Source organism: Passer montanus, unplaced genomic scaffold, assembly GCF_014805655.1.
Source record: "Passer montanus isolate IOZ18808 unplaced genomic scaffold, ASM1480565v1 scaffold18, whole genome shotgun sequence".
Lineage (NCBI taxonomy): Eukaryota > Metazoa > Chordata > Aves > Passeriformes > Passeridae > Passer > Passer montanus.
Window position 1 is genome coordinate 15,268,203 of NW_024365381.1, and position 26,695 is coordinate 15,294,897.

The 26,695-nt window shown below is 49.7% G+C and overlaps 1 protein-coding gene and 1 long non-coding RNA gene across 3 annotated transcripts in view; one reads left to right on the forward strand and one right to left on the reverse strand.

Moving 5' to 3' along the window:
- Positions 1 to 4,850: 4,850 nt before the first annotated feature.
- Positions 4,851 to 14,554, reverse strand: LOC120500509. Its single transcript, XR_005627113.1, has 4 exons — positions 14,467 to 14,554; positions 8,029 to 8,289; positions 7,122 to 7,263; positions 4,851 to 4,937 (listed from the first exon to the last, which is right to left on the reverse strand). It is a non-coding gene; the product is annotated as an uncharacterized LOC120500509 (long non-coding RNA).
- A 7,832-nt stretch (positions 14,555 to 22,386) lies between these two features.
- The window catches only part of PAX9 (paired box 9), an 18,526-nt gene continuing 14,217 nt past the window's right edge, over positions 22,387 to 26,695 (forward strand). For both annotated transcript variants that reach the window (XM_039705196.1, XM_039705197.1), the window contains exons 1-3: positions 22,387 to 22,450; positions 23,391 to 24,017; positions 26,297 to 26,439. In XM_039705196.1, coding sequence (XP_039561130.1) covers positions 22,447 to 22,450; positions 23,391 to 24,017; positions 26,297 to 26,439 — 774 coding nt within the window. In that variant the 5' untranslated portion in view covers positions 22,387 to 22,446. The remainder of the gene's footprint in view (positions 22,451 to 23,390; positions 24,018 to 26,296; positions 26,440 to 26,695) is intronic.

Consider the following 26,695-nt stretch of genomic DNA (forward strand, 5'->3'; position numbering starts at 1 on the left):
TCAGCCACTGCTGTTCCTGTCTCCAGCCAGTCTCAATTGCCAATTCTTTCTGTCAGCCTCTTAACTGAAGGTGCTGGTTTCTCCCATGTGGATTTTAAGTCTCAATCCCCCTGGGTCTCCACACCCATCTTTCCACCTCCTGAATTCTGCTTCTTAGCTCCAGGTTTCTGACCATGTGTGAACTTTCAAAGCTTTACCCGTTTCCTTGTCCCTTTTGATACCTGATCTGTATTTCTCTCTCACCATCCTCTTCTACTTTAGTCCTCCTGCAGCCACAGAGCCCCCCAAGAAGTGCTGAAGTAAATTACCTTCCACTGGGATAAAACCACCTGTCATCATCTAGCATGTCTCCCCTCCTTACTACAGTTTTTTTTTTTTTAATTACATCCCTTCAGGATGTCCACTTACATTTTTACTATAAGTAATTGAGACATTTTTCATCCTTATAGCTATGCTGCTCTTTCTGGAAGCAGTCTGTCAGATTAATGTGACTCAGCCCTATAGAAGCCAGCAATCAGTTTTTCAGGGAACATAATTTTCTCTGGCTGAATAAATGCCTCTGTATGTAGTGTTGACACTGATGCTGTGATTCAGTGTTGTGTAGCTTTTCACCAGGGTTTCAGCAGGGGTCTGCAATAGAGGCCTGAGAGGTGGGGTCACTGCCTGGATTTCTTTTTGAGCTCTGAAGAATGCAAGGCTCTGCTAAGCCAGGCACTGATGGAAATAAATAGAAATAAGGGTATGGGGAGAAATTACATGCTGCTGTTTATGGGGTTCAGCTTTTAAAAGTAATGTGTTAATGTCTGGGTACAGCAAAAAACTTTTATCTTCAAGACAAGTGGTAAGTAAATATGTATATATTATATATTTATGTATATATCTGTACAAAGACACTGATACAGAAACAGAGACAGCCCATACTATGGGCCTTATGCTTCATTATCTCCATGTTTAAAGTTTAGCCCATCAACCCTTGAAACCAGGGGAAGATTTGCACTTAACTGAGGAACACCTTGGTCACACCTTTGTGTCAGTCTTTGGGTTTGGTTTGTACTGAGCAAGTGACAGGGTGAAGTACTGTGCAGGAGGAAAATTTCATCTTGCCTGTGTAGTTTTCCTATCAGAAGCACAGGGAAAGCATGGTGGTATAATAATCCTCTGGTTTAAAATGGTACCTTGTGTGTGTGGCTCCTATCCTTCTTGTGCATGTACATTCATAAATAAAGTCAAATATTAAAAAAAAAAATCTGACTAGTAACAAGGTAATTAGTCAACCAAATGTTCCAGAACTGTCATAAGGAGAAAGAAATGGTGATCTCAAGTTACTTCAGCTCACCATCAAGATCAGCTCTGAGTGTGAGTACAGAGCTAAACTATTGCATGTGCTGCACATATGAAAATGGAGATGGAAAGTGATGAGCTCTTTATATGCCCCTTTCCAAATAAATTTGGAGAAGAGCTTAGGTGGTTAAGCAGGTCCCAAATGGTTTCTGCTGCTGAAATAGTCTATTGATGCTTTATTTTTCCCTTTAGATTTTCCACTACATTAAATATTTTAAACTACCAAATATTTCTTTCTAAAGGGAAATGGAATGAAAAGATGTCTTACATGATTTATTACAAATTCAGAGGGAAATACTCTCCTTGTAAATAGCTCTACAAAAAATAGCATCATCAATTTAAATGTTGACATGCTTAATATTAAAGGGTCATACTGTACCAAAGGTCTTTAAGGAGAACTTCCCATCCAAAGGAATTTATTTCAGTGGAAATTGATTGAAGTAGGGCTTCTGCTTGCTGGTAGTTGATGTCTCTCTGAGCCTAATTTTGTGATCTCTAGTGCAACTTGCACCTAAATCTTATTTTTTGTGGATCCAATTATTTCCCTCCCTGTTTCATCCTGCAGGCTCCCACGCCACAGCCACCCTCACAGTGCAGGCACCAGGGCTGAAGCCTCACCAAGTGTGTGCTGATGTTTGGAGACACAGGAGTGCTACAGCACATAAGGGCTGACACTGGAAGTCAGAGCCCTGACAGGATTTTAAGTGGTGCTTACCTTGTTCCCAGCACACATTATTCCTCCTCAGGGGTTGTAACAGTGCGTGCAAGTGAGCTCAAACTCAGACCAAATCATCTTATCAGTCACCTACAGCACAGCCTTCCAAAAGGCTTCCAAAGGTTTGCCCAGTTTTCCTTTGGCAGCTCACACAGACAGTGAATGCCAGCTCTTCCTGAGGTGACTGTGATTTCTGGCCACCTCCACACCCAGGCCAATCCAGCAGCCTCCCCAAAGGGACAGAGCAACGTGCATTCTCCAAGTGGCAGGATGTTCAATATTTAACACATCAAACCCTGCAGAGCAGCTCTTATCATAAGCATAGACTGGATTTCCACTGAAAAAATCCTCCACACTATTTTGAGTTTTATATTCTATTTATATATTTGTGATTTTAAGGTTCGTGTGTATTTAGGGATTTTTTTACCATTAAACTCAGTGTTCTGGAAAGAAACCCAACTTAATTTAGAGAAAATACTCGGCCTGTTTTCTGTCTTTCTGTTATTATTCAATATGAAAAGGATATTGTAAGTGCATATTCCACTGAATATGTGGTTTGGCAGCGAGCGGCTATTCAGCTGCCCTGCTTCTGCCTCAGAGTTTATTCAGGTCATAAACGAGACATATAAGCATTTGAGTTAAGATTTATAGTTACATTAACTGTATCAGAAGCTTTTTGTACTTAATATAAAACACACTGCAGGAGCTCAACATTGCTTTATTCCACAATACACTCAATATTAGACATGTTACCTGCTGTAATTACTGACATTAATAGCCTCAGGAATAATGGAAAGTGAATTAAACACCAGTGTGGTAGATGTAAATGGGACTTTATAGTACGAGCCATTTGGAAATATTGTATGAGTCATTAAATTTGTACTTAATATTTCTTCATTTAGTAATTAAGCAATAACCCAGCAAAACAATGTCCTCACTTTAACACATAGGTCAGATTTTGTTATAAAATCAGAAGAGTGGTTGCCAAGGATTTGATTTAAATCCTATGAAAGATTCAACCCAGTCCTGACACATCAAAATTGAACCTCTTGAAGACAATTTTTGGGAGAAGTGGGGACCAGGGTTTGTACAGCCCCCTCCAACACTTTGGAGTGACTCATGCAAGGCTTTAACAGCATTGCATAGGCTAATTTTCTCCTGGAAAGGAGGCTGAAGTCACCAGCAGCTTAGGCAGGAAATCTAATGTGTATGTCTTCAAGCCACCCCATACTTGCTGATTTGGACATGTTATTTTTACCCAAGCTTCCTAAAATTTTAATTTTATAAGTAATCTATTTTAGAAACTCTCACTTCCTTCATTGCTTGTTCACTTGCAAATAGATGTCCATTCCAAGCCTTTGCACGGAAGCAGCCCATTGCTGCTTCACAAAAGCCTTGAAAGACTGTGAAAGTACAAGAGTGGGATTTCTTAAGCAAATAATATCTCCAGAATGAAGATGCTGTCTGAAATGATTAAGATGATGAATATAGTTGTAGCTCATATTTTTCTCTACAGTCTTCTACATCTGTGTATTGATTAAGCTAGCACCGATGTGCACATAATAAACACATTAACATTCAGATGATCCTTTTTTAGCTTGATGCTAATAATATGCTAAGGCGAACAAAGAAGAAAATAGAACCCATATTTACCTATAACCCTGGCCTACTGAGGTCCCAAGGCTTTTATGTTAATAATAAAAACACCAATAAATCCTCATCTCTTTGCTTTTTAAGCCTGACAGATAGTCTTTGAAGCACTATTGCATTTATTTCTTCCAACCAGATGTGCAATTTATGTTTTATTTGAAAGCAAACCTTAGCATTATAGAAGACACTTGTGCTAAAGTAAGAACACAAATATATTTTCCATCACTGGGTACAACCTTCTCAGGAAAGTCCCCAGTCCCCTTGCCATATTCCAGTGCCTTGCTGATATTCTTGGAACATCTTGTATGATACTGGTAAGTCACATCATTCTTTTCACAGAGATCTCAATGGAGTCTGTCTGAAAACAGAAATAATACAGTAGATTTAACCAGGGAGACATCTAAGCCCCCAGCCTGCATTTGCAAGCAACACACTGTAAGGAGAATGTTTAAACTTTTGAAAAAAATCTGCAATTTATTTCCTTAAAAAGTACTCCAAGAATCACATATGTGACTTCTTCTAATTTTGCAAGAAACTTAATGCCTTTGTGTGCACTGGAAATATGCAAATGGGATATTTATTTTTTTGTTTTCTTACATCTTTATGTAGTGTGGACTCTCTCATACAGTACAGAAATGAAAAGTAAACACTTAGGGATTTTGAACAACTCACCTGTGGTTCTTATAACAGAAAAAAAAGTGGAATAACTCTGGTGGGTAACTCACTGGCCCTTCCAGGCCTCTTATGGGTGAAGGTGACCCAGCAAAGGCTCCTGATGCTGATGTCTGTTGGTCCCCCCTGGGGTCAGCTACTCACACAGTTCCAGCTCACACAAGTAAATGCCCCTTCACCATCACTGGGAATCACTCCAACAGCAGAGCTTCCCTCCACTCTCTGAAGAGTGTAGCAGACACCTTGAGGCTCTGGGACATTGGAAGCCGTGTGCCCTGCCAGGTTAGAGTTACTGACTGCTGTTCTTCCTGCATGTGGTACTGCCACCCATCTGTCATGAGCCTTCAGGAGTTTACTGGCTGGGAAAAGTGGTAAGCATTGCCTGGGGAAACAATTCTCATCAGAAGTGGGAAGGAGGTACAGACCTGTACCCCTGCACCTAGAAGGAGACATGCAGCATTACTCACCTCAGAGGGACACAGCAGTCCAAGAGGTAGAACAGGAGGCTGAGCTGTGGCTGTCTTCTCTATGGATGTGCCCACGTGGACTTTTGGGTTTCCTGAAGGAACATGGTGGTAACAGTAGGGTAAATGCCCTTCCAAAGGCAGTCCCCCTCATTATTCATTCTTTATTTCCCCTGTGTTTTCTAACGTGGAATAGGGTTAGTCTGTGCCACTTTCAGTACCTTTGATTTACTTACCCTAGGGATGAACTGTGGAACTCAAGTGATAAGTCATCCTCCCACTCTTGACTGACCATAATGTTATTATTGATAATTGTTTCTACTGCAGGTGAATAATTAGGTAGGATCATGGCAGTTGTGCTCACAGTTGTACTAAATATAGAGGAAGATGTAGAAACATTTTACAAAATACTGCGGTGCTACATAAGGTGTATGTGATGTGGTAATTAGAGTTACTGTCCTCTTGGTGGCAGAATGAAGTCTATAAAAATAGCATACTGAGAAACCAAAGGATCACGGTAATTTGTGTTAATTTTACCTTCTGATCTATTTGAAAAGTATTTATTACAAAGATAAATGGCAGTAGCAGAAATGCTGCCCTGGGAGCAGTTCGGATGTACACTAATTGCAAACAGCTCTGCACATTCATTACACATCGTATGGCTCCTCCTAGTGAAACCCTGCAGAAACAGCTGGGGACTGATTTTCCTCCCTTCCACATCCTGAACTGCAGTTACTTAGCGGATAGAGCAGCAGGGGGGTGCTGGGACATTGTGGGAGGGGTAAGGGAGTACTATTGAATTATTTCCAGTTTTGCTTCATAAAGAAAATTCTGCCTTCAGATGCCTGTGTTTGGCTGCTGCTGGCTTCTGCGGCTTCTTTGCATGTATGTGTTTGCCAGCTACCAACTGGACTTTCATAAATCAAATAACTGTCTCAAGGAACTTCAGAGTGAAGGCATAAGCTGTGAGAGTTTGGGCTTACAAGACAGTTGTCATCTGTTGTACAGTATAAATCCTCTTTCATACTTTTTGGTAGCTCCTACCCGCTCTGGAACACACAGCAGGTGAATCGTAAGGCAAAACTTGGCCCTACAGTCTCTAAAATATTGCACTTTACATTCATACAGAGAAAATAAATCTTTTATCTGAGTTACTTAATTTATTTATTGTTATATTTGGGTATTTCATTTGGGTAGTAAATATAATTTTTGCAGTTCTACTAGTCTTACTGTAATGATTACTTCAGGTTTTAGTCATAAATATGTCAACAGCAAAAATAGATAATAAGGTCATAGTGAAACAAGAATCTCTTCATTGTCAATTATGTTAAAATAGAAGGAAACAAGCAAAGGATTTAGTAGAAATATTAAGAATTCATACATTAAAATTTCTGAAACTTTTTGTCTGGAAAATTTTTAAATCTTGAGTCAATTACAGGAGATGAAAAGAGTTTCAACTCTGAAAGGAGGTGATTAATTTAAGCTTTAAAATGTTCCCCCAAAGGAGGCATTTTCCTACAATGTCTTTGTAGGGAAGAAAAAATCATCCTCCAGACACATCCTTAGTAAGCTTCCTCATGGTTTGCTAAATCCTCTTTTATGTGCTATGCTTGGTTCCATCAGGTACTTGGGGGCATGGAAAAGGAGATATTTGGGGTGGAAAGGTGCTGCAGTTTACAAGAAAATGGGCAGAATTCCTTACACACAGGATACTGCTTATAGCAAAATTTACTCCTGTCCTGAAGCTGGGAGAAGCCTCTGTGACTAGCTCTCTCCTGTATCCTAAATCTGACAGCATATCTTTCCACAGCTGGTAAGCTGGAAGCTGCAAAAAGTCAAAAAGGCTGCAGGCACAATGCTCATACAGTAAGAACCTAAAGCTGAAAGGTTCTAAAAACCTAAAACTGGGAGAGAATAGTTTGCAGGGGCACAGAGATCAGGACTAGACCAATTATCTATTAATGTTTCAGGAACAGATCCTGAAATAATTGATAAATTAAAACCTGGGCTAGACCTCTGCTGACCTTGAGGACTTCCCTGCATCCTTGTCTAACTGAGTCTCACCACTGCTGTTTCACCGTGATGGATGCAAAGCTCCAGTTGATGAACAGTTGTTCTTCCCTTTAAAATAGGTATAAATCTTTTATGGAAATCCTACTGGTTATTTCTCGACTTTCTTGAAACCACTCTCTAAACACAGCTGCCTTGCAGTCATGGTAAACATTCTTCACAAAGGCCAGTTTGCTCTACAGGCCCCAAGGAATGTGACAGCTTGATACCTGGATAAGCCTGGGCTCGGTTTCTGTTTCTACAGAAAAGCTGGAGTCTCCAGTGGATGTTGGTAAACAAACCCTGGAGCCATTACTTGATAGGGATCATAAGCTGTTACTCAGCACCTTGCAATATGGAGTTGGATGTGACCTAAATGAAAGAGAATAAAAAGTCAGAGAAGTATTTCAGAAAGACCTGAGATGAGCCCTTGCACCCAGAGCAGGCTGGTACTGAGGTGCAGTGCCCAGTTCCTCAGCTGTTAACCCACAGCCTGACTTGATCACCATGCACCAGGCTGAAGAACTCACACAAGTATTGTAGCTGCTGGTAGGCACAAAACCTCTTCCTGTCCATACATGTCCAGATTTAAGTGCAGGAACAGAAGGAAGGGTAACAGGGAGAGTGGGAGAGATTGTAATCCACTCCCGTTATCAAACATAGGGACTTCTTGTCTAGAAGATAAGTCATTTTAGTATTTGGTCTCTGAAAGCAGAGACTAGGTAGATTCATGTTAGAAGCAGCATGCACAAAAGTCAGTACTGGTATTCATTAGATAAGTATGTTTAAAACTATTTAATTCTCCATTGCATTGAAGGGTTCATGTCTTCCCAGGAGTTCAATACTAGCATGGGTATATTATAGCTCAAGGTCTTAAAGCAAACACCACCTGGTAAAATTCAAACTGGTGAGGAGCCATATCTCTCTGAACTTGCTGCTGCTTTCTGGGAGCTTCTGTTTGCTATTGTGGTGGGAAGGTCGTGTAGGGAGTGTTGGAAAGGATGCAAGTAAAAAGCTATTTTTGCTCTTGTAGGACCAATTCCATCTCCCTGACTAAGACTGAGTGAAATTTACTGATGAATAAGATACTACTTGCTCTGGCACATGATGGTAGAATTAAGCCCAGAAAGAACATACCTGGAAACCTGGGCTTGACTGTGCTAGTGTTAGGTATCATGCATGAAATGCCAGACAGCTTCTACACTCCCTTGGCAGTGCAGGGAAGGCTGCCTTCTGCGACAGCTGGGCACAGTAAATCACCTTGGTGGCTTTAACATACTAGTTTGTCTGGGAGGGCTTCTTCTTTCCATGCACTGTGATCAGCTTGAAGGGACTGTTGCCCAGTGGATCAGTGCAAATGTTTTCAGGTTTGCATCTTTGCAGGGAGACAAATATGACCTGAAGAAAGAACAAAAAAAAACAGAGATTTCTTAAGTGCTTCACGAGGTGACTCATTGGGTCTCAGGAAGGACTACAGGACTTCCATAGTATTGGAGGGCTGGTAAAGTAAAAATGGGCTTGAAGGACAGAGACTAGCATTAGCAGAGGAGCCCTGGTTTGGTTGTAAGTGATCTCATTCAAGTGCAATATTGATACCAGAGAAAGAGGGCAATCAGAAAGTTAAAACTATAATCCAGGGACTGGCAGAGGGAAGAATGAAAAAAGAAAAACCTGCTGTCAGTGAGAGCTAACCTGCTCCTTGGGAGTGTATTGATCTTGTTTCCTTTGGTCTTGTGTTACAGCAAATAAGGGAATCACCATCATTTCCACCACTATCAACACAGTATTTGCCTTCTTTCAAGCAGATGGCACCATACACCAGATGAATGAGGCTTGAATCTGTCTCTAACAACTTACTAGTTATTCTCAAATATTGTGTGGTTGACTCCACCATACAAGGGAGATATAAACAATGTCCTCAGCCCAGTATTACCTCCACAGAGAGAGGGGACACAGGACAGGAGTCAGTGAGAAAGAGCCCTCTGGTGTATGAATACTCTCTGCATTACAATGCCTGCAGCCTTGCCATGACCCACCAGAAAGTCACAGTCTTATTCTCTGTCACTGCAATGTCCCATCACAAATGATGCAGATTAATTTAATCATACAGAGGCCTGAAATACTTTCCAAGGGAGAAAAACCAGTTTCTGCCAGTGAAAAGAAAGTGGAAAATTCCCAGCACAATTAAACTCAGAGAATTTCTTCCTCCCCAGTTATTCCAACCACAGCTCAGGGCAATCTGAGAGCAGCTGCTGAGATGCTTCTCAATTTTAAATGTGAAGTTGCACTTTAAGAGGATGGCTGGCAGACAGAAGGGGAATGCTACAGCTGTGGCTGTGGGAGCTGTAGGGATCTGGTGCTGCTGCAGCCACCTCTAGACAATGGGACCACCCTTTGTCCCTGCTCTGGGCGGGACCCAGAGGCTGCCTGGTGGGCCAAAGGCTTGCAGCATCCTGGTTTGGATGGGGCAGGCGTACTGACCGCGATTCAAAGCCTGGAGAAGGCGTTTCCATTACCTGTTTCCTTCTCCCCTAGGAGTGCTTTCCCAAGACCTGTTAAAAAAAAAAAAAAAAAAAAAAAAAAAAAACAAAAAAAAAACCAAAAAAAACCCCACAAAACAAAAAAAACCCAAAAACAAACAAAAAACCACAACAAAAAACCAAAAAATCACCCCAAACAAAAAAACCACGGCAGCTGGGTGTCACACCTCTACTCCGGGACGTCCGGGGGGAATCGAGGTCCGACCCGTTTTGGAGGCTGGTGACTGCTCCCAGAGAGATCTCTGATCAGGAGGAAGGGACAAGTATTGCTACAAATCGTTAATCACTCCTAAAATCAGCCTAGCAAGAGAATAAAACTAAATTTCCCTAAGGAACAAAGATGTACCTGCATTCCTTTCCTGCTGGTGCGCGCAGAGCCATTTCTCTCGCAGACCACGTTTTCCTACCGTGCAGTGTGTAGAAATATTCCAGGAGAAGCACAGTAGCCTCTCCAGGCATGCAGCACCTCGGCAAACCGGCGGAGCGGAGCTGCCCCTGCAGCCGGCGGGGGCTGGGAGGGCTCCCCCAGCCGGGCCCGGCAGCCGCCGCCCACTCCTGCAGCGACTGCAGGCTCTGGCCGGGAGAGGTATCACTCTCCAGACTCAAGAAAATATGTTCCTGTCTCCCTCTCTGTCCACATTATCGTACCCCCACCCCTTTCCCACCCGCCTCAGAAATTCAAGGGGAGATGGAAAAAACAGGCAGAAGTGCCTGCGCTTGCTAAGTTTGCCTCTGACGCCAGAAGGGATTTAAGAATATTACCAGCAGCTTGTTTAAGGAGTCCAAAAGCCCACCAAGAGAAAATAAACGAACAGGAAAAAACACGTTGGGTTTAAGCGCACAGTCGGGGAGCATCAGTTCGGGAGCCGGGACAAAGGCTGCTCTGGTTGTTCCGGCAAATTTCCCGGGAGAGGAACCACATCGGGCTCTCAGAAAAACGTCCACTAATGCTGGAAACACACACACACATACACGTGTGCTTATACACAAAACCCTATCTCTCTATTATTTCTGTACGCCCTATTTATGGATGGTGCAATGGGAAAGGGCTGTCGCACCCCGGTCTCCTTACAGCCGGGAAAGAAAGCGAGGACATTTCTCGGCCCGGAGGCTCTCTCTGCTCCCCGCAGCCGGGGTTAGGGGTCTGCTCTCCGGCGGAGCCGAGCTGCGCAAGGCAGAACGGTCCCCATGCCTCACCCCCGCTGCTCCTCTTTCCGAGGGGAGATGAGGAATGGGGTGCGCAACGTGAGACTATCCAGCGTACAGCTTTCCTTTCAAAAAGCTGGCTTCTCCGAAGTGATAAAACCCCGAGCGATAGCGGATTTTACCCCGCTCACAGCCGATATTGCTTCGCTGCGTCCCCTTCCTTTGCAAAAAGCAGAGCTGCGTCCCGCGGGACTGGCAGAAGGGAAATTGCCGCTGTGAAAGCGGGGCACAGGGGAGAGGCTCACGCCGTTTTCATGCGGTCGCCTTGAGCTGGCGTCGGGCGGGTGTCACCTGGGGAGGCTGGGGAATGATGCTCTTGCGGAGAAGAGCCCGTGCGGTCCTTCAGTGTCACGGCGGGAGTCCGACTTCCCCACACAGCCGGGCCCTTGGAGCAAGCGCCATTCACTTCCTGCGCTCGGCCTTTCCACGCCGATGCACAAGTACAGAGCCCTGAGCCTGTAAATTCCTTTCGCCACTGTCAGTGAATTTGCACGTCCTAACACCTGTCCCTTAACCCAACGAGCGGGCACTTGCTTGCATAGAGTCAGATACATACACCTAAAGACGAAATTCCGTGAGCATCTGTACATTCAAAGAAAATACAAACCGGCAGTACGAGCACAAAAAGTATATCTGACTTTTTAAAAAAGCATTCCTGAAAGGCAAACTAAAAATATTTTTTATCATTTAAATTACATATTCCCAATGTAATTCTATCTCTTTCACATTTTTTTTCTCCGAAGAGAATGTTCAGATTTGTTTGCAAATAAGAAACTGTATTTTATGCATGTAGGCATATAAATATTTAAGGGAATAGGCAGAGAAATTTTTAACTTGAAGAAAATACCCGTATTTTTTAAAAAGAAAGTTGTACTGTTATTAATATAGGAAGTTGATCTTGATAGCATATTTTGTACTTTCTGTGTTGGTGTAACAGTGCAAATACAAAATGATTGTAAATTTGCAACACCAATACATTAATAATTCAACTGCAGTTATTTTCTTATTTTAAATTAATTTTTCGAGTCACAACATTGCAAGTATTTGGGGTTGCAACTATATTTAGCAAGACTGGGATTTATAATACATACATTATTTTCTTTTGATAGTCGCAATTCACTAGTGGAAAGTATAGGTCAAAAACTACAAGGTAGAAAGGGTACTTTATTCAAATGGCATGGAAGCCCCCGCCTTCATCCTAAATTATCTGCATACAAAGAACAAAAACCCCTTCAAATGTGCAGAACAACTGCATGTAGTTTGGTTTTTTCCCCTAAGTGACATTCTATCTTACTATAAGTGGAGGGTGTTTGTATATATGTGAAGGAGGAGATAGAAACCATGTGGCTCCTACCATGACATCCAGAGACTGAAGAGGCTGTTCACAGAACTCTGGATGAAGTAAGAGAGATGTCGGACAAAGATCTGCATGTTTTGACAATGCAGCTGAGATGAATTTCCCAAACTGCCGAGAGGTTGTTGAGTTCATAGATAAGGTAACTAATCAATGAATCTGCGCCCAAGCCCCACCTCGGCCACTCCATGCTGCCCCTGCGGAGTGCTGGCAGGTGGTAAAGGTAGGTAAAGGGTCACTCGCCTGGGTTAGGCCATGGTTCCAGGTCTGGAAAGCCAAGAGAAAATTCGGTAGATGTCGCACAGACCTGGAGGGGGAGCTTCCAGCCTAGCCTCCTGCCGAGGACACTTGTGATTCCCCTGATACAGGGTCAGCATCGACCTTTGCCATGGAGAGAAGCCCTGGTCCAGGGCTGTGGAAAGTCGCCATGCAGCATCTCCAGCAGAGCCACACGGGGTCCTTCACAGCAGTTATTCTTGGACCTCTTGCCAGCAAACTTTCTCTGGAGGAGTTGGCATTACCCTTTTCTCCATCACATACATCTCCTACAAACATTTTGGTTACAAATGTACAGGTCTCCTCCAAGCAGCAGGAAAAAGCCATGCTTCCCATAGCCCTTATGTTTCCCTCCTCCGTTGCTGAACACTTTCTGCCTTATTAGGTGCTCAGAGATGAACTAAAACACCCGAAGACAAATGCCTCACGCAGGGATATTTCAAATCTCATCCCCGGTGATGAGAAAATTGTCAAGAGAAACACTAGCAAGCCTAGGGCACTGGTGGGGGCAGGTGGTCAGCAGCAGGGCCGGTGACATGGCCGCTGTGCCAGGGCCAAGTCGGTGGCCCTGGGATCTCCCGATGGAGCTCAGCCTCGGCAAAGAGCGAGCAGCCCCGTGGAGCGTGGAGACGCCCATAGCTGCCGAGGCTCTGCTTCGGTGCTCAGCACAGTGCTGGACGCAGCAAGATCCCCTCACCTTCTTCCCTCCGGCTTCACGGCTGATAGCAATCCCAGGGCAGTGTGTGTGGGTCGGCTTCTTGCACACCGGGTGGAAGAACACTTTTAGGGACGACACACGGACCGTAAAGGCCGTATCCGGCTCTCCAGCCTGGGAATTCCTCCCATCGGGACTCAGTTGCCGGGAGCTGGGAGCTCCTGCAGCCCAGGCCCTGGTCCTGCTGCGCCTTTTTCCTGGGCGGTAGCCGGGATTGGGGTTTGGATCAGCTGCAGGAGGGGACAAGAGAGGGACCCGACGTCCCGTGTTGCTGGCTGCGGGCCGCCCATCTTCCTCGTCCTCGGGGCTGGCTGGGGGTGCTAGCAGGGAGATGCCCTTGTGGGACACCGACAGCCTCTGGGACGAGGACATCAGCGTGTGCAGGAAAAGGGGTACGAGGGCAGAGTCACAGCACGGCGGGGAAGCCGAAATGCCCCTCAGCAGCGCGACTGGCGCCGCATCGTCCCTGGGTCACTCGTTATCGCTGCATTTGGCAGAAAACTCGTGGAGAAGCCGCTCTGAAATGTCATTTTCTGACTCTGCCAGAATCCCGAGGGGAAAGAAATCCTCCGCGCCGAAGGGAATCTGCCCTTCCCAGAAGGCGAGTCCCGTTTAGGCAGGCAGTGGCGAAGGGCAACAATCTTCTCGCAACAGCGTTCTTCTCCAAAGGGGGGAAAAAAATATTTCCAGCACTATTCTGCATTAAATATTGCGGCGCCTCAACTTTGCAAATTATCTGGGTGTGGGGGGGTGGTATTAATATTAATTAATATCCTCTTCACATTACACTGCAGCTGCAGGAGAGAACCGTCTTGCAAATGAAACCCGGGCAGCGAAAAGCGGCCCCTTGCCCTGCTAGCCCGGGCGCGGCGATGCTCGGCGGCCGCGGGCTGCTGTGCTCGTCCCGCCGGCCTGCCGGGCCCTCCCGCCCCCGGGCTGTGCCCGAGGCGCTTCTGGCGGAGGAGCGGCGGTGCGGGCTGCTGGGGATTGCCGCAACATGGCACTCGCGTGGTTTGCAGCAGCGGTGGTGGGATAACACTTTCATTTCCACGCGTGGTGTAAGCGGGCAGGGCTCGACCCCGGATCCGCCGTGTAAGAAAACCCTATTGAATTTAATCGCAAAAGCTTTGAGCCAGAGAGGAAGAAACTTTCGTTTACTTTATGAAACTCCGCAAGTGATAGTGAATCCCGCGCCCGGTTACGTCTTGGCTATTTCATATCGCAAGTAAAGTGTTTTCACTCGCATCAATAATGCGACACCTCTGGGGTCGACGCTGAGGCCCCCCGAGGACCCACGCAAGGCAGGAGGGGATGGGACAGGGAGTAAGGGTAGTTCGGTTCTCTTTTCTCGTATCCTTTTGTTGTTGTTGTTGGGGGCATGTGTGGGGGGCGTTGTTCCCGTTTTATTATCTCAACGAAAAAACCCTCAGGGCGGTAATGACCGAGTTTTCTACAGGCAGTAAAACATTAAAATGGCCACAAACCTTTCAGCATAGATCAAAAAGCTAGTCTTCTCTTCTCTTCTCTTCTCTTCTCTTCTCTTCTCTTCTCTTCTCTTCTCTTCTCTTCTCTTCTCTTCTCTTCTCTTCCTTTCCTACTCTATGAGGGAAAAAATAAAACAAACAACTCGGAGTTTTGTGACAACGTTTTGGAGGGGAAGACATGGTTTTGAAGGAAAACGCAACCCTTTTTCGCCCAGAAGGACAGCTGTGTTCTGTGTGCTGCATGACACAGATGTTCCCACCTGCAGAAGGACCCCAGGTCATCTCGGAGGTCCAGAACAACAGGGTATCAAAGAGCCTAATGCATAGGATGAAGATATCCGTGTACACATTTTTGGATAGTGTTTTTGCACAAGCAAAGCTGTAGGAACTGGAAACCCTTAAAGATAAAGAATCGAGGAAAAGAAAATATGCACTTCCAAGCGTGGTCAGGAAGGATTGTCACCGGCCTTAGGTCCCAAAACCAAATATTTAGGGGATCGGGTTAACCGTGGGAAAGGATTAGTGGACACGGATTCCTCCCCGGCAAAGCCAGCTTCGTGCCCGTGCTCGCCGTCCCTCTCCCCAGCCCCCCGAACCCTTCGGCCTCGCTCCCTGGGACTGCACGGAGAACCTCCCTGGCAGCCAAGGCCTCCTCCGCCGAAGAGACGAGGGAGGGGATAATTATTCTTCCACCGTAAGACATTCGTCATTATAAATCGTCAAGCGAAGTGTGCAGGGGAGGTCCCCAGGGGCGCGCTTGGCTTACAGCTGCCTTTCCTAACAACACAGCCAGGAGATAATCCGGCATTGACTTAAGCCGCCGTGCAGGAGAGTTCCTAAGTTCCCCGTATCCTTAGGTGTGCTGGGCTCTGTCGGCACAAGCGGGAGCTCTGCCTGGCCCCGTCCCCGGCTCCGAGCGGGACATCACCAGCGACCCCCGGAACGCTTCGGTGTGAGCAGACGGTGCTGCCCCTCACCTGTGCTGGCTGCGGCTCCCGGGCTCCCGCGGGAAGGGCTCCGTCACTCCCACTGCCGTGGTACACACGAGAGAACCTGCATCAGTCCGTGATCTCAAACAAAAGCCGCGAAAAAACCTAATGCCTGTCGAAGTCAGACTTGCTGCTGTGCGTCCAGGAAGACGACAGAGCTACCAGGACTCTCAAACGCGGAATTCTGGTTACTTGAAAGTAGCTCGAAAATGCAATTATTCCTGTAGGTGGCACTGGTACTAGATGTAGAAGCAGAGGCAGAAACGGGGAAAATTGCCTAGGAATTCCCAATTGGTTCCTATAATTTAAGGCAGAACAATAGTGTTATCTCTTTTTTATTTACTCTAAATTCATGTAACATGTGACAAATGAAAACCCGATTTCTTTATTAGAACAAAATATGCTTTTAAAATCTAGCCCTCTATAGCTTTATGGTCTGGTCCACGAGAATTGTCTATTCCTCTATATGTCATTAAACAAATCCTAGTGCAAATAGAAATTAGCTCAACACGGCTCACTCAAGTCAAATGCTTGCACCAGGAAAGCCCTAATGAGACACTGTCTGGTTTCCAGAAGGGTTGCTAAGTACGATTGGCGGCAAAGTTATTAAATCTGTCCAAGCAGCTAACACATCATTAAGACACCCCACCTAAACCCCCTGACCTCGATCTGAATATTCAAGAGAGGGTGAAAGGGACATGACAGTGGCACCGATGCGACAGAGCAGATGGAACTCCCCAAGCCGGGGAGAGGAACCGGGACAGCCCCGGCTCTCGGCAGCGGCGGGGGTGCGGAGGGGTTTGCGGGGGAAACTTGGTCACTTGGTCCGCGGGAACGTCCTTAGCCCCCGGCCTTTCTCCGGTTTAGCACTACTGTGCACTTATTTCACCTGTTCACACGCCTCCAGCGTGTTCCAGTGAAGTGCCCTCACTGCAGAGGCTCTGGACGGACCCGAGACGGCGGGCTCAACCCCGACAGTGTAACCGGGTCTGCGGGTCTACTCCTTTCTCTGAGAACGGGTCAAATGCCCGTAGTCACTCTCTACGGGTTGTCTGAGTTTCTACAAACCCTGCCCTTCTCTCACCAGGCCGGGGGACGGCTCCCCGCGGTGTCCTAGGGACTGAGAGCCCCGCCGGGCCAGGGAACCAGCCAGCCGGGAACCAGCCGGGCACCAGCGGGGAACCAGCCGGGAACCAGCCGGGCACCAGCGGGGAACCAGCCGGGAACCAGCCGGGCACCAGCGGGGAACCAGCCGGGAACCAGCCGGGCACCAGCGGGGAACCAGCCGGGAACCAGCCGGGCACCAGCGGGGAACCAGCCGGGAACCAGCCGGGCACCAGCGGGGAACCAGCCGGGAACCAGCTGGGAACCAGCCGGCTCCGAGCGGCGGGAGAAGCTGCTCGAGAACGAGCGGCTCCGAGAGGCGGGAGAAGCTGCTCGAGAACGAGCGGGGGCTGCGGCCCAACCCCCGACACAGCCCGACCCCGAGTGGGCATTTCTGACCACTGAAGCTGAGCTTCCCTGGACGCCAGGGAGGAGAGCTTTGCAGGAGGTTGTGTCCTTATCCCAAAAGCAGGACACCTGAAAACTTTGTCTCTCGATTTCTTGCTATGTTTCGTTTTCTTCAGATTTTGGGTCTGTGACAACCAAAGTGACTCCAAGACCCGATTGTATTTTGCCCATCATTACTTCATAAATATGCAGGAAATGTACAGACATAGCTCGTTTGTATCTGATGAAAATTTGTTAAACAAAATTTAATCCAGTTATATTTCCATTCTCTGTCCTGCCGTCCCTGACGTTAAAATAATTTCTTAAAATTGAAATCACACACTCGCACACAATACAACTCCCTCCCTACCTGCCAGCTTGTGTGAGCTTTGGAGATGTTGCGTGTATTTCCGTGCATGTTCGAGTACTACGTTAATTAAATTAGGGTAAAACCACCCTCCCCTCCGGAATCACAAGTAAATGAACGCGGGCAGTTTATGCAAACACAAATGTATAAGCCGGTGTTTTTTAGCGACCTAAAATAAGGTAGCAGGCTGTAACAAGAAATGCAACATCCACCATCGACGGATCAGCAACTTGTGCCAGAATCATTCTCAAAAGGCCCTTCTCCTCCGAAGAGGGGAAAAATTGAAAACAAGGCCAGCCCCTGCAGAAGGGCTGGGGCCGGGGGTCGCCAAGGGATTCGGGATCTGCTGAGGGGCAGCGGTCCCTATCTGCAGTGGTCTCTACCTATCTGCAGTGGTCTCTGTCTATCTGCAGTGGTCTCTGTCTATCTGCAGTGGTCTCTATCTGCAGCCGCGTGCCGGCTGGAAAGGACGTCTCTCCGTGAAAATCCCCCTTCTCTTTCGCACAAGCCTTTGCCGGTGCATGTGCTCTTGTCCCAGGCTACGAGGGGGGGTCAGCACACCTGAGAGCTGGGGGTCAGGCCGGGTATTTTCAGGCTGGCAGGCTCGGAGGGGAGCGTGGGCAGCGAGGTCAGCCAGGACCGCGGGCGGCCCCGCAGCCTCTCCCTCTGCCTGCTAAGGCACGCTGCCCTCGCTAACCTACTGCGCTCAGCTATTTTGTGGCCCAAGGAAACGCACATGGCAGCCAGTGATGCGTGGAGGCCCCTTCATCCTGCGTTTGGCTCCTTGCAGAAAACGGGGATGATCCCCGGAGATTCCGTGGGATTTTATACTCTCACGTGTAGGAATAGCTCTGTGCAAAATGAAAGCCCCGTTTCAAAGCTCTGTGGGTCTCATCTCTCTCAGTTTCTCACAGCACCTTCCCTCCAGGATGGGTCACCTCCGGACAAAACTCGAGGTTCTCGCTGGGTTGTGGCTACCCTTCCACCTGCCTTCTCCCTCTTTTCCCTGCCTGCCCTTCAGAGGCGTCCAAAATCTCCTCCGGCACCCACACCGCGTTATCCCCTCACCCCTGCTCCGGCTCCAAGATGTTCTTTGCCCACCAAACTGTCTGCATCGCTTCCGGGGGAGGATTTCGCGGCTTTGAGCCGCATGGCAGGAGCTAGGGGCGGGGAAGACAAGGCAGCTGCGACAGTCCCTCCGGCCGCCCCGCCACGTCCGCCCCTCAGACCTTCCCCACGCCACCTCGGGAAATGCGGCCACCCGACCACGGCCGGGGGAACTGTGTCCTTCGGGAAGGACCGGGGGCCTTCTGCTTACACAATACCTTACCATGTGGGCATCCTTCTGCCTTAATAGCCCTTCAGTAGCCCATTCCCCTCGAGGAAGGTGAGGAGGTTATCTTCCTTCCTCCCTTAAAAAAAAAAAATCAATAAAAATCGGCAGCTTTAAAGAGGGGCTGGGGTGGGGGGGGTGGTTTGTGCCGCGTTGGATTTGTCTGGCTTTTTCCCACAAGGGGAGAGCGGAGGCATCTGGGGAGCAGAGCGAGGCACAGAAAGGCCTCATGACGGCGGCTTTAAGGGGAAGGAGCAGGACCCGCCGAAGTGAGCGCAGCGGAGCCCTGCCGGAGCGGTGGAAAACCACAGCGTCGGGCTGTGTTCTCAGCTGCGGGAGGTTGGGCACTGTCTGGAGGCCTGGCCGGTCCCGGAAAGCGCCGGAGAAGGCCTTCACGGGCGGGGGCAGCCAGGGACGGCCGCCTCGCCGGTACGGCCGCGCACCGAGGCTGCCGCAGCCGTACCCGCGATCTGCAGCGGGCAGCTCACGGCGAGTCTGTGTTGTGGAGCTCCTCCACAAAACAGAGGGCGAGGGAGCAGAATTTGAGGGAAGGAGGGGAAGAGGAGCGCCTCTGGCTCTCCTGTGCGACGCAGCAGTGTCGGGAGAAGGCAGACAAGGGCAGCGACTCCCGAGAGAACCAGCTGCCCGTAGCCGCGGCTCCGGCCGCGCCGTGCGTGACGGCACCGCTCAGGCGCTCTCGGCACGGAGGGAAAGCAATGGAAGGGCAAGCCCGGCTCCTGTCTGACACTGGCTCGAATCTCTTACAGCTTCTCCCCCGGTTTGCTTCGTCAGGCCGGGGGACCCTGCGGTGAGGGCGCGGGTGCGTGCCGGGGCAGCGGCCGGCTCCTCAGGGCGAGCCCCCTGCCCGGGCACGTGTGCCCTTCCCCGGTTAGAAAACCCTGACCCCGCTCCCCCCGCCCTCCCCTCCCTGCCGCCTTTCCCCTCCGATTCCACAATGATTTCCTACCTGAAAAAAATAATCTTTTTGCCAGGCAGGTCAGAAGCGATCAACAGTCTGTTGTATATTATGTTTTCATATTCCTCTCGTCTCCCCCTGCCCTCTACCGACTCACTGTAGATCTGACCTTTGGTATTTCAGCCCACACTCAGCAGTTGAATGGAAACAAGTTGAGCACGTTCACTTCTGATAAACATTATCCTTAAACCACTAGAGACCCGAGCAGAGTAAACGAGCTTTTCCGACAGGACCACATCAGGAACACACATTGAGAAAGGGAAAGAAACAAAATATCCAGGAGATCAGAGGCGGGCTCGAGGGTGGAGGGGTGGGAGAGGGAAGGAGGGGGAACAGACAGGTTGGAGGACACGGCGGAGGGGGAAGAGAAGGACCCAACTGTGAACACAATAGACACAGATGGGAAGAGAAGCTGCCCGGGCAGCGTGGGAGAGCAGCGCAGGGTCACGCCCGAGCATCCCAGCAACCCTGAGGGAGCTTTAGAGGCGCCGAGCGGGTCCGGGAGCGGCGGGGTCGGGCTTACAGCACCGGTGCTCCCGGAGATGCTCCCCGGGCACACGGCCCTGGACCGGACCGAAGCAACGGGAGTCCCGCGTGTTCAGGTGGCCGGGGCGGCGAGCAGCCCAGGCCCCGCCGGGCTGGGGAGACGCGCTGTAGGGAGAGCAGCCTTGCCAGGGAACCCGACAAGAAACTCCGCTTCCACAAGAAACACCCCGTTAAAGCGGATCGGAAGTTTTACGGATTCACACTCCCTTTCATTGTTTAATTACAGAAATAACTTAATTAAGGCTGGAGCCGGGTCCCACTAGTTCAATGCCTTCTGCCTTAAAAATAGCCAAAGGAGGCCAGTTCACAACACAGAAAGGGGTTCTGGCTCCTGCTAGTACTACTGCCTGCGCTTTCGGACAGTGGCATTTGCGCGGCTGTGAAGAGTGCTGCCCTTATCAGAGATAATTCTATCCAGGTTGAACAAGCACCACAGGTGCGATATTCTGAAAGGGCAACTCATATTTTTGAAGTAACCACAAAACTGCCATAGAAAAGTTCCTGTTGTGGTGGTTTGGTTTTCTCAGAGTTTTTTTTAGTTTGGTTTTCTTGATGGATTTTTGGTAGTGTATTTTTTGTTGTCGTTGTTTGTTTGCTTGTTTGGTTTTTTAATCCCTGTGGAGAAAACAAGTATCCGCCGATATTTCGATCAAATGGAAGTACCTGCAAAAGAGCCATGACCACCTTCTTTTCACCACAAAACGTTTACAACATGCCGCTAATTTCTGGGAGATCTCCTGCAACATCTTATTTCTTCACAGTTAGGAATGTTCATTGCGATATATGCAGAATCCGAAATCTCGCTCAATTTTTTTCCCCAAAAATATCTTACATTTCAATTAAAATAATATCGAGACAATGTTTATACACACCAGCGACGTAAATTTTGTGGTTTACTTGGTGATATTTTGTGCACTAGGATCACCGCCTTATTTCTTGTCACGTTTTATTTAATTTACAGAGTCTGTACCTTTGAGACTCTATTAAAAAACAAAAACAAAAAACCAAAACAAAACCAACAAACAAACCCAAACAATAAACGACAAAGAAGAACCTCAGGAAAATAATACAGAAAAAAAAAAATCCCAAACCCAAGACAAATCCTTAGCTGGAGCTGAGAGCCCATGATCTCTGTGTGCAACACTGTGTAACCTAGGGCATAAGACGCACACACACAAGATCAGCTCAGGATCCGTGCACCGCCAAACCAAACATTTCCACATACACGCCGTGACCCACACATTCTTTAATTCCTACCAGTTTTATCTGTTTTTCTTTTGATTACTAATATGTATCAGTGCCTTTTATAAAGCTGAACTCAGCTGCGAGGCATTGACATTCTACGGTTAAGCGTTGTGCAGTATTAGTGTGGGGATGAAAACAAACCCGGGGCCGGTCTGCGCCGGGCAGCGAGCGCATCCCGGTGCCGGTGTGCGGCGGCCGGAGAACGCAGCATCCCAGTGCCAGGCGCTGCAAGCGCCGTCCCGTCTCCTCCCAAGGCAAGGGAAATTGCAGCTCGTTTCCCGACCGGCTGGTGATTTTCACCAAAAATGACGCAAGTCTCATCGCTCACGGTCTTCTCGTACACCGCCCGCGAAACATTCGTTAGCGAAAAGGTGTTTTATTATAACGAAGCCATCAAACCCACGAAGAACTTCTCTCGCGGTCAGCAAATTCAACGCGGGCAAACCGTGTGTGCGTGTGTGTGAAGACATGGCTCTGCTTCATTCGGGGAAAGGGGGAACCGCTCTGCCAGCCTCGAAGCCCCCTCTCCGGCTGCTCAGTCCGGGAAAAGGGCCAGAAAGGGCGGCGCTGCGTTGCCCGCCGACCGTGCCGCGGCCCCGCGGAGCTGCCTGCCGAGGCCCCGGCCCCGCCGGCCGAGCGCTGCCCTGCCACAGCTCAGCACGGCCCCGCTCAGCACGGCCCCGACGCCGCCGCGGCCGCCGCGCTGTCCGTCATCTCCCCTGGCCACTGGGAGGGCGGCTGGGCCGTGGGGCCGCCCCAGGGGCGGGCTCGGGGGGGCGGTGGGCCATGGGCCCGGCCCAGCCCGGCCCTGCCCACGCTACCCTGAGGTTGAAATGCAGAAGTCAAGGCTCTCTTGTCGGGATGTAGATTTCCTTGTAGTTCTTTTCTTCCTCACGTTACTGTTCCCTCCTCAGCGGAGATCAGAGAGGCTCGGGGCCAGTGCGGCCAGGAGCGCAGGAGGCCGGGACTCGGTTCCCGGGCATAGGGATCCGTTGGGATTTAGGGCCGGCCTCGAGGTGTCCCGCTCAGAGGAATGGGTAAGTGGCCGGGAGCCGCAGGAGGGTTCAAGTGCTGTCAAGAGAGGGGGAGCACCCGTGCGCAGTCATCTGCCACCGCCGCGGCTCCCTTATTGACTTTGCTCGTGTTCCTACAAGTTGTAAGAACATGTTGAGGGTCAGGAGCAGGGGAGAGAGAGAGAGCTAATGACTGGTCGGCTTGTTATTAGTGTTATTAGGCGAGTGCGAGGCAGGATCGCAGCCGAGCGGATGGCTGGAGCCCGTGACACGTTGTATATTATTCCTGACACCGATCGTAGCAGTTAACATTTTAACACGCTTGTTTTACAGCCCAGTGTAATCGCGCTGTTAAGCGAAAGGCGCTAACAGCACCAGGAACGGTCTTTAAAAAGTTAGTCCCGACTCAGAAGCACCGCGCTGCCCTCGTCTCTCCCAAGATGTAAAAGAATTTCCTCAACTACTTTTTCCTTCCTCCCCCTCCCCCACGTCTTAGAAGATGTTTTCCTTTTCTTTTTGTTTTCTTCGCGTTCCTTTTTCCTGTGGCAATAAAGCTGACTTGTCTCTTGGAGCGATCTCATTTTTCATCTCTGGAATGTGCTTATTTTTGGGAATATGCTTGATGCACGGTCCGGAGAGCTCCGACATTTGTTGCCACGGATCTTCTTTCTTTCTGTCTTTTCTTTTTTTTCTTTTTCTGTCTCTCTCCTCTCTCTCTTTTTTTTCCCCCTTTTTTTCTCTTTTTATTTTCTTTTTTTTTTTTAACCTCTCACTTCTTTTCCTCCCTCCCCTTTGCCTCCTTCAGTCTCGGGGCATCCCGCTAATATAAAGAAGCGTGCGTGGAGTGACCAGGGTGGGGGGGGGTCCCTGTCTGTGACATCTGTCTGTGATGAGGAGCAGCTCAGACGCCCCCTTCTGTGCCGTCCGCCGTGTCCGACGGCTGTGTTTGTGCATTTGCTTGCAGAACCTGCCTTCGGGGAAGTGAACCAGCTCGGGGGGGTGTTTGTCAACGGGAGACCCCTGCCCAATGCCATCAGGCTGCGGATTGTGGAACTGGCGCAACTGGGTATCAGGCCGTGTGACATCAGCCGGCAGCTCCGCGTTTCCCACGGCTGTGTCAGCAAAATCCTGGCTCGCTACAACGAGACCGGCTCCATCCTACCGGGGGCTATCGGCGGCAGCAAGCCTCGGGTCACCACTCCCACGGTGGTAAAACATATCCGGACCTACAAACAAAGGGACCCGGGCATCTTCGCTTGGGAGATCCGGGATCGCCTGCTGGCCGATGGCGTGTGTGACAAGTACAACGTGCCGTCGGTCAGCTCCATCAGCCGCATCCTCCGCAACAAAATCGGAAACCTGTCTCAGCAGAGTCACTACGAGTCTTACAAGCAGCACCAGCCGCCCCCACAGCCTGCTCTGTCCTACAACCACATCTACCCCTACCCCAGCCCCATCGCTGCTGCAGGAGCCAAGGTGTCCACCCCTCCCGGGGTGCCCGCGATCCCCAGCACCATGGCCATGCCCAGGACGTGGCCGTCCTCTCACTCGGTGACGGACATCCTGGGGATCCGCTCCATCACAGACCAAGGTGAGAAATGGGGGCAGCCGGGGCCGCAAAGGCAGCCAAGCAGGGCCGGAGGGGTTCGGTGCCCTGCTCCTGGGTTCTCTCCTCTCCGAGGGTCGCAAGGTGGTTTCGTGTTTGATCCGGGAAACCCCTGGCGTGCTCCCCGGCACGGGCAGGGCACTGAGCTTACTGCAGGATGCGCCTCGGAACGCGGGCACAGCGAAGGGCCTGGGTGGGCTGCAGGCGGGCCAGCGAGCAGGACACATGGGCCGTCACCTCCGCCGCCCTGGCCCGGGACGTGCGGATCTTCGCCGAGCCGACGGCCCGGGGTGCGGCGGCACCAGGGCGCGCTCCGTCCCGGTGCCGGTGCCGGTCCCGGTCCCGACCGGGGCTCGCTGCCGCGCTCCGGTCACGGGCGCTGCCTTGGCGTGACTGAGAAGTCAATTTTCTGTAGTTTTCGCAATCAGGCCAAATTTGCCTCGGCAGGAAGTTCAAATGTCATCTAATTGCTTTCATTCTGATGGTGTGTTTTCCTCCGAAGCGGTGGTCTACGAGAACCAAAGGCCCAAGATTTTCCTCTTTTATCCCTTTCGCATTCTTTCGGTTCCTCCGCCTGGAAACTGCGTCGCGTCTCCCAGCCGCTCGCTAGCAAGGGACATTTTTTCCATTTCGCTCTCTGCCAGTGAGCTAACAGTGAAAGCGTTACTCAAAGTGTCACTGAAAACAACAGTCCAAAATAACCTTTGCCTACAGCGATTTCTGAGTCCCATTCTTCTCTCAGTAGTAGAGAGGTGGGAGCTGTGATCTGTTTTCGCTGCCTTTTTAACAGCAACAATTCAGTTCTACCAGCATTTCAAATGCAAAATGATCCTTTCGACATTGCAGGTTTAATTTCTTCTTATTTAATCAGAAAGGTGATATATTTTTAAGCAACACATAGGCATGCACAAGTATGGTTTTTTATATGTATACATGCAGAAAACGTAAGTTTGTTCTTCTTTGCCTTTCACGGTATAAACTTTATCCTAGTCCTCACTGGCACAAACAAATGTGCTTGTTTCTGAGTCGACTTTAACAAATACACACCTGGCAATCTCTGAGGCAATCTCTAGGTAGTGTTGGCAATGAACATTAAAAAGAATGCGAGCATGAGAAATTTAGGATTTGGGGTTTATGTTGTTTTGTTGTGGTTTTTTTTTTTTTTTTTTGAGTTCCTCCTTTATTAACACCACATTGGCAGGCAGGCCTCTAACGGTGCTGCCGGGTGCCTCGGTATCTGTCTCGTCTCCCTCAGCCCCGCAGCGGCACACATCTTTCCGCAGTGTGAAATCTCCCCCCTCCCCTTCCCGTCAGAGGGTCGGGGCTGCGGAGTGGCCGATGCCGCAGATGCGGGCTGCTCGCCCTTGATTTATAGGGTAAACTGACCTTGCTGACACGGAAAGGAAGCCCCTATTCATGGGAAAGTGTGAGATCAGCAGAAAAGGGCGCTCGCCGAGGGAGCTCAATTTCTTAAGACAACTTCAGATTTGTGCCTTTCCCCAGCACGGCGAGGGGCCGAGCGAGGTGGTGTCGCAGGAAAGCCCCCTCCCACGGCGGCTCCGGTGCGGCCGGGCGCGGGGCAGGGCTCCCCCTACTCCTCCCCTGGCTCCCCGGTGCGGGAATTTGGCCGTTCGAGGAATTTGTCCGCCAGCAAAACATCCCGGTATGCCCATGCCGCGGCTGATAGGCATCTAAATAATAGGACTGTTACTTATTTTCCTCCCCGCTTTCTTATCCTTTTATTTCCCTAGTTAAAAAAAATATATTTATTTGTTTATTTTATGATTCATTTTCTTTTTCTCCCAAAAAGTGTTTGGAGCTCAGCTCATCTGCAGGCGTGTCAGGTCCGTTTGTATCACGGAGTATCGTTTCTCCTCTGACTCACAAATGCACTCACGGCGGTTCCCGTAAATACCCCTTAGGAGATCCTGGGGGATAAATGCCGGGCGGCAGCTCCGTCCCGCCAGTGCGGGGACGTGGGGACGAGCGAGCCAGCCACCTCCGGGCTGGGTTGCTGATCTCTGCTGTCACAGGTTTCACGGAGGGAGCTGGCTCCCTTCTGCCCACGAAATCACCCTCTCAAGGAGCTTCCGGGAGCTTCAGCGAGGTGTGGCGGGCGAGGGACCGGTTTCCCCTTAGCTCTGCCCCACAGACTGCCTTCCATGGGGAGAGGGAGCCGTCTCCATCCCGAGACAAAGCCATCTCCGTCTCCGAATGCCAGCCTCTGCCTCTAACTCCCTCTCTCCCGCTCCTTTGTTTTCCAGCAGTGAATGACACTTCGCCTTACCCCAGCCCCAAGGTGGAGGAATGGAGCAGCTTGGGCCGGAACAGCTTCCACCCGCCGACCCAGCACGCCGTGAACGGGCTGGAGAAGAGCTCCCTTGAGCAGGAGGCCAAGTACAGCCAGGTAAAGAGAGAGGCGGGGGGCGGGCAGTGATGCACAGGGCTCCGGAGCTCGGCTCGGGCTGCCGTGCTCGGTTCGGAGCCGGTGCCGGACTTTCTTCGGCTTTGCTTTGCAAAGACGGGTGGGAAAAAGCCCGGCTCTCTTCGCTCCTCTCTCCGCGGCGCCCAGCACCCCCATCCCGCCCTGCAGCCGGCGGGCGGAGAGAGGGGCTGGCGGGGTCAGCGATCGCAGCGGGCCCGGGGCTGCCCCCGGCCCGCCC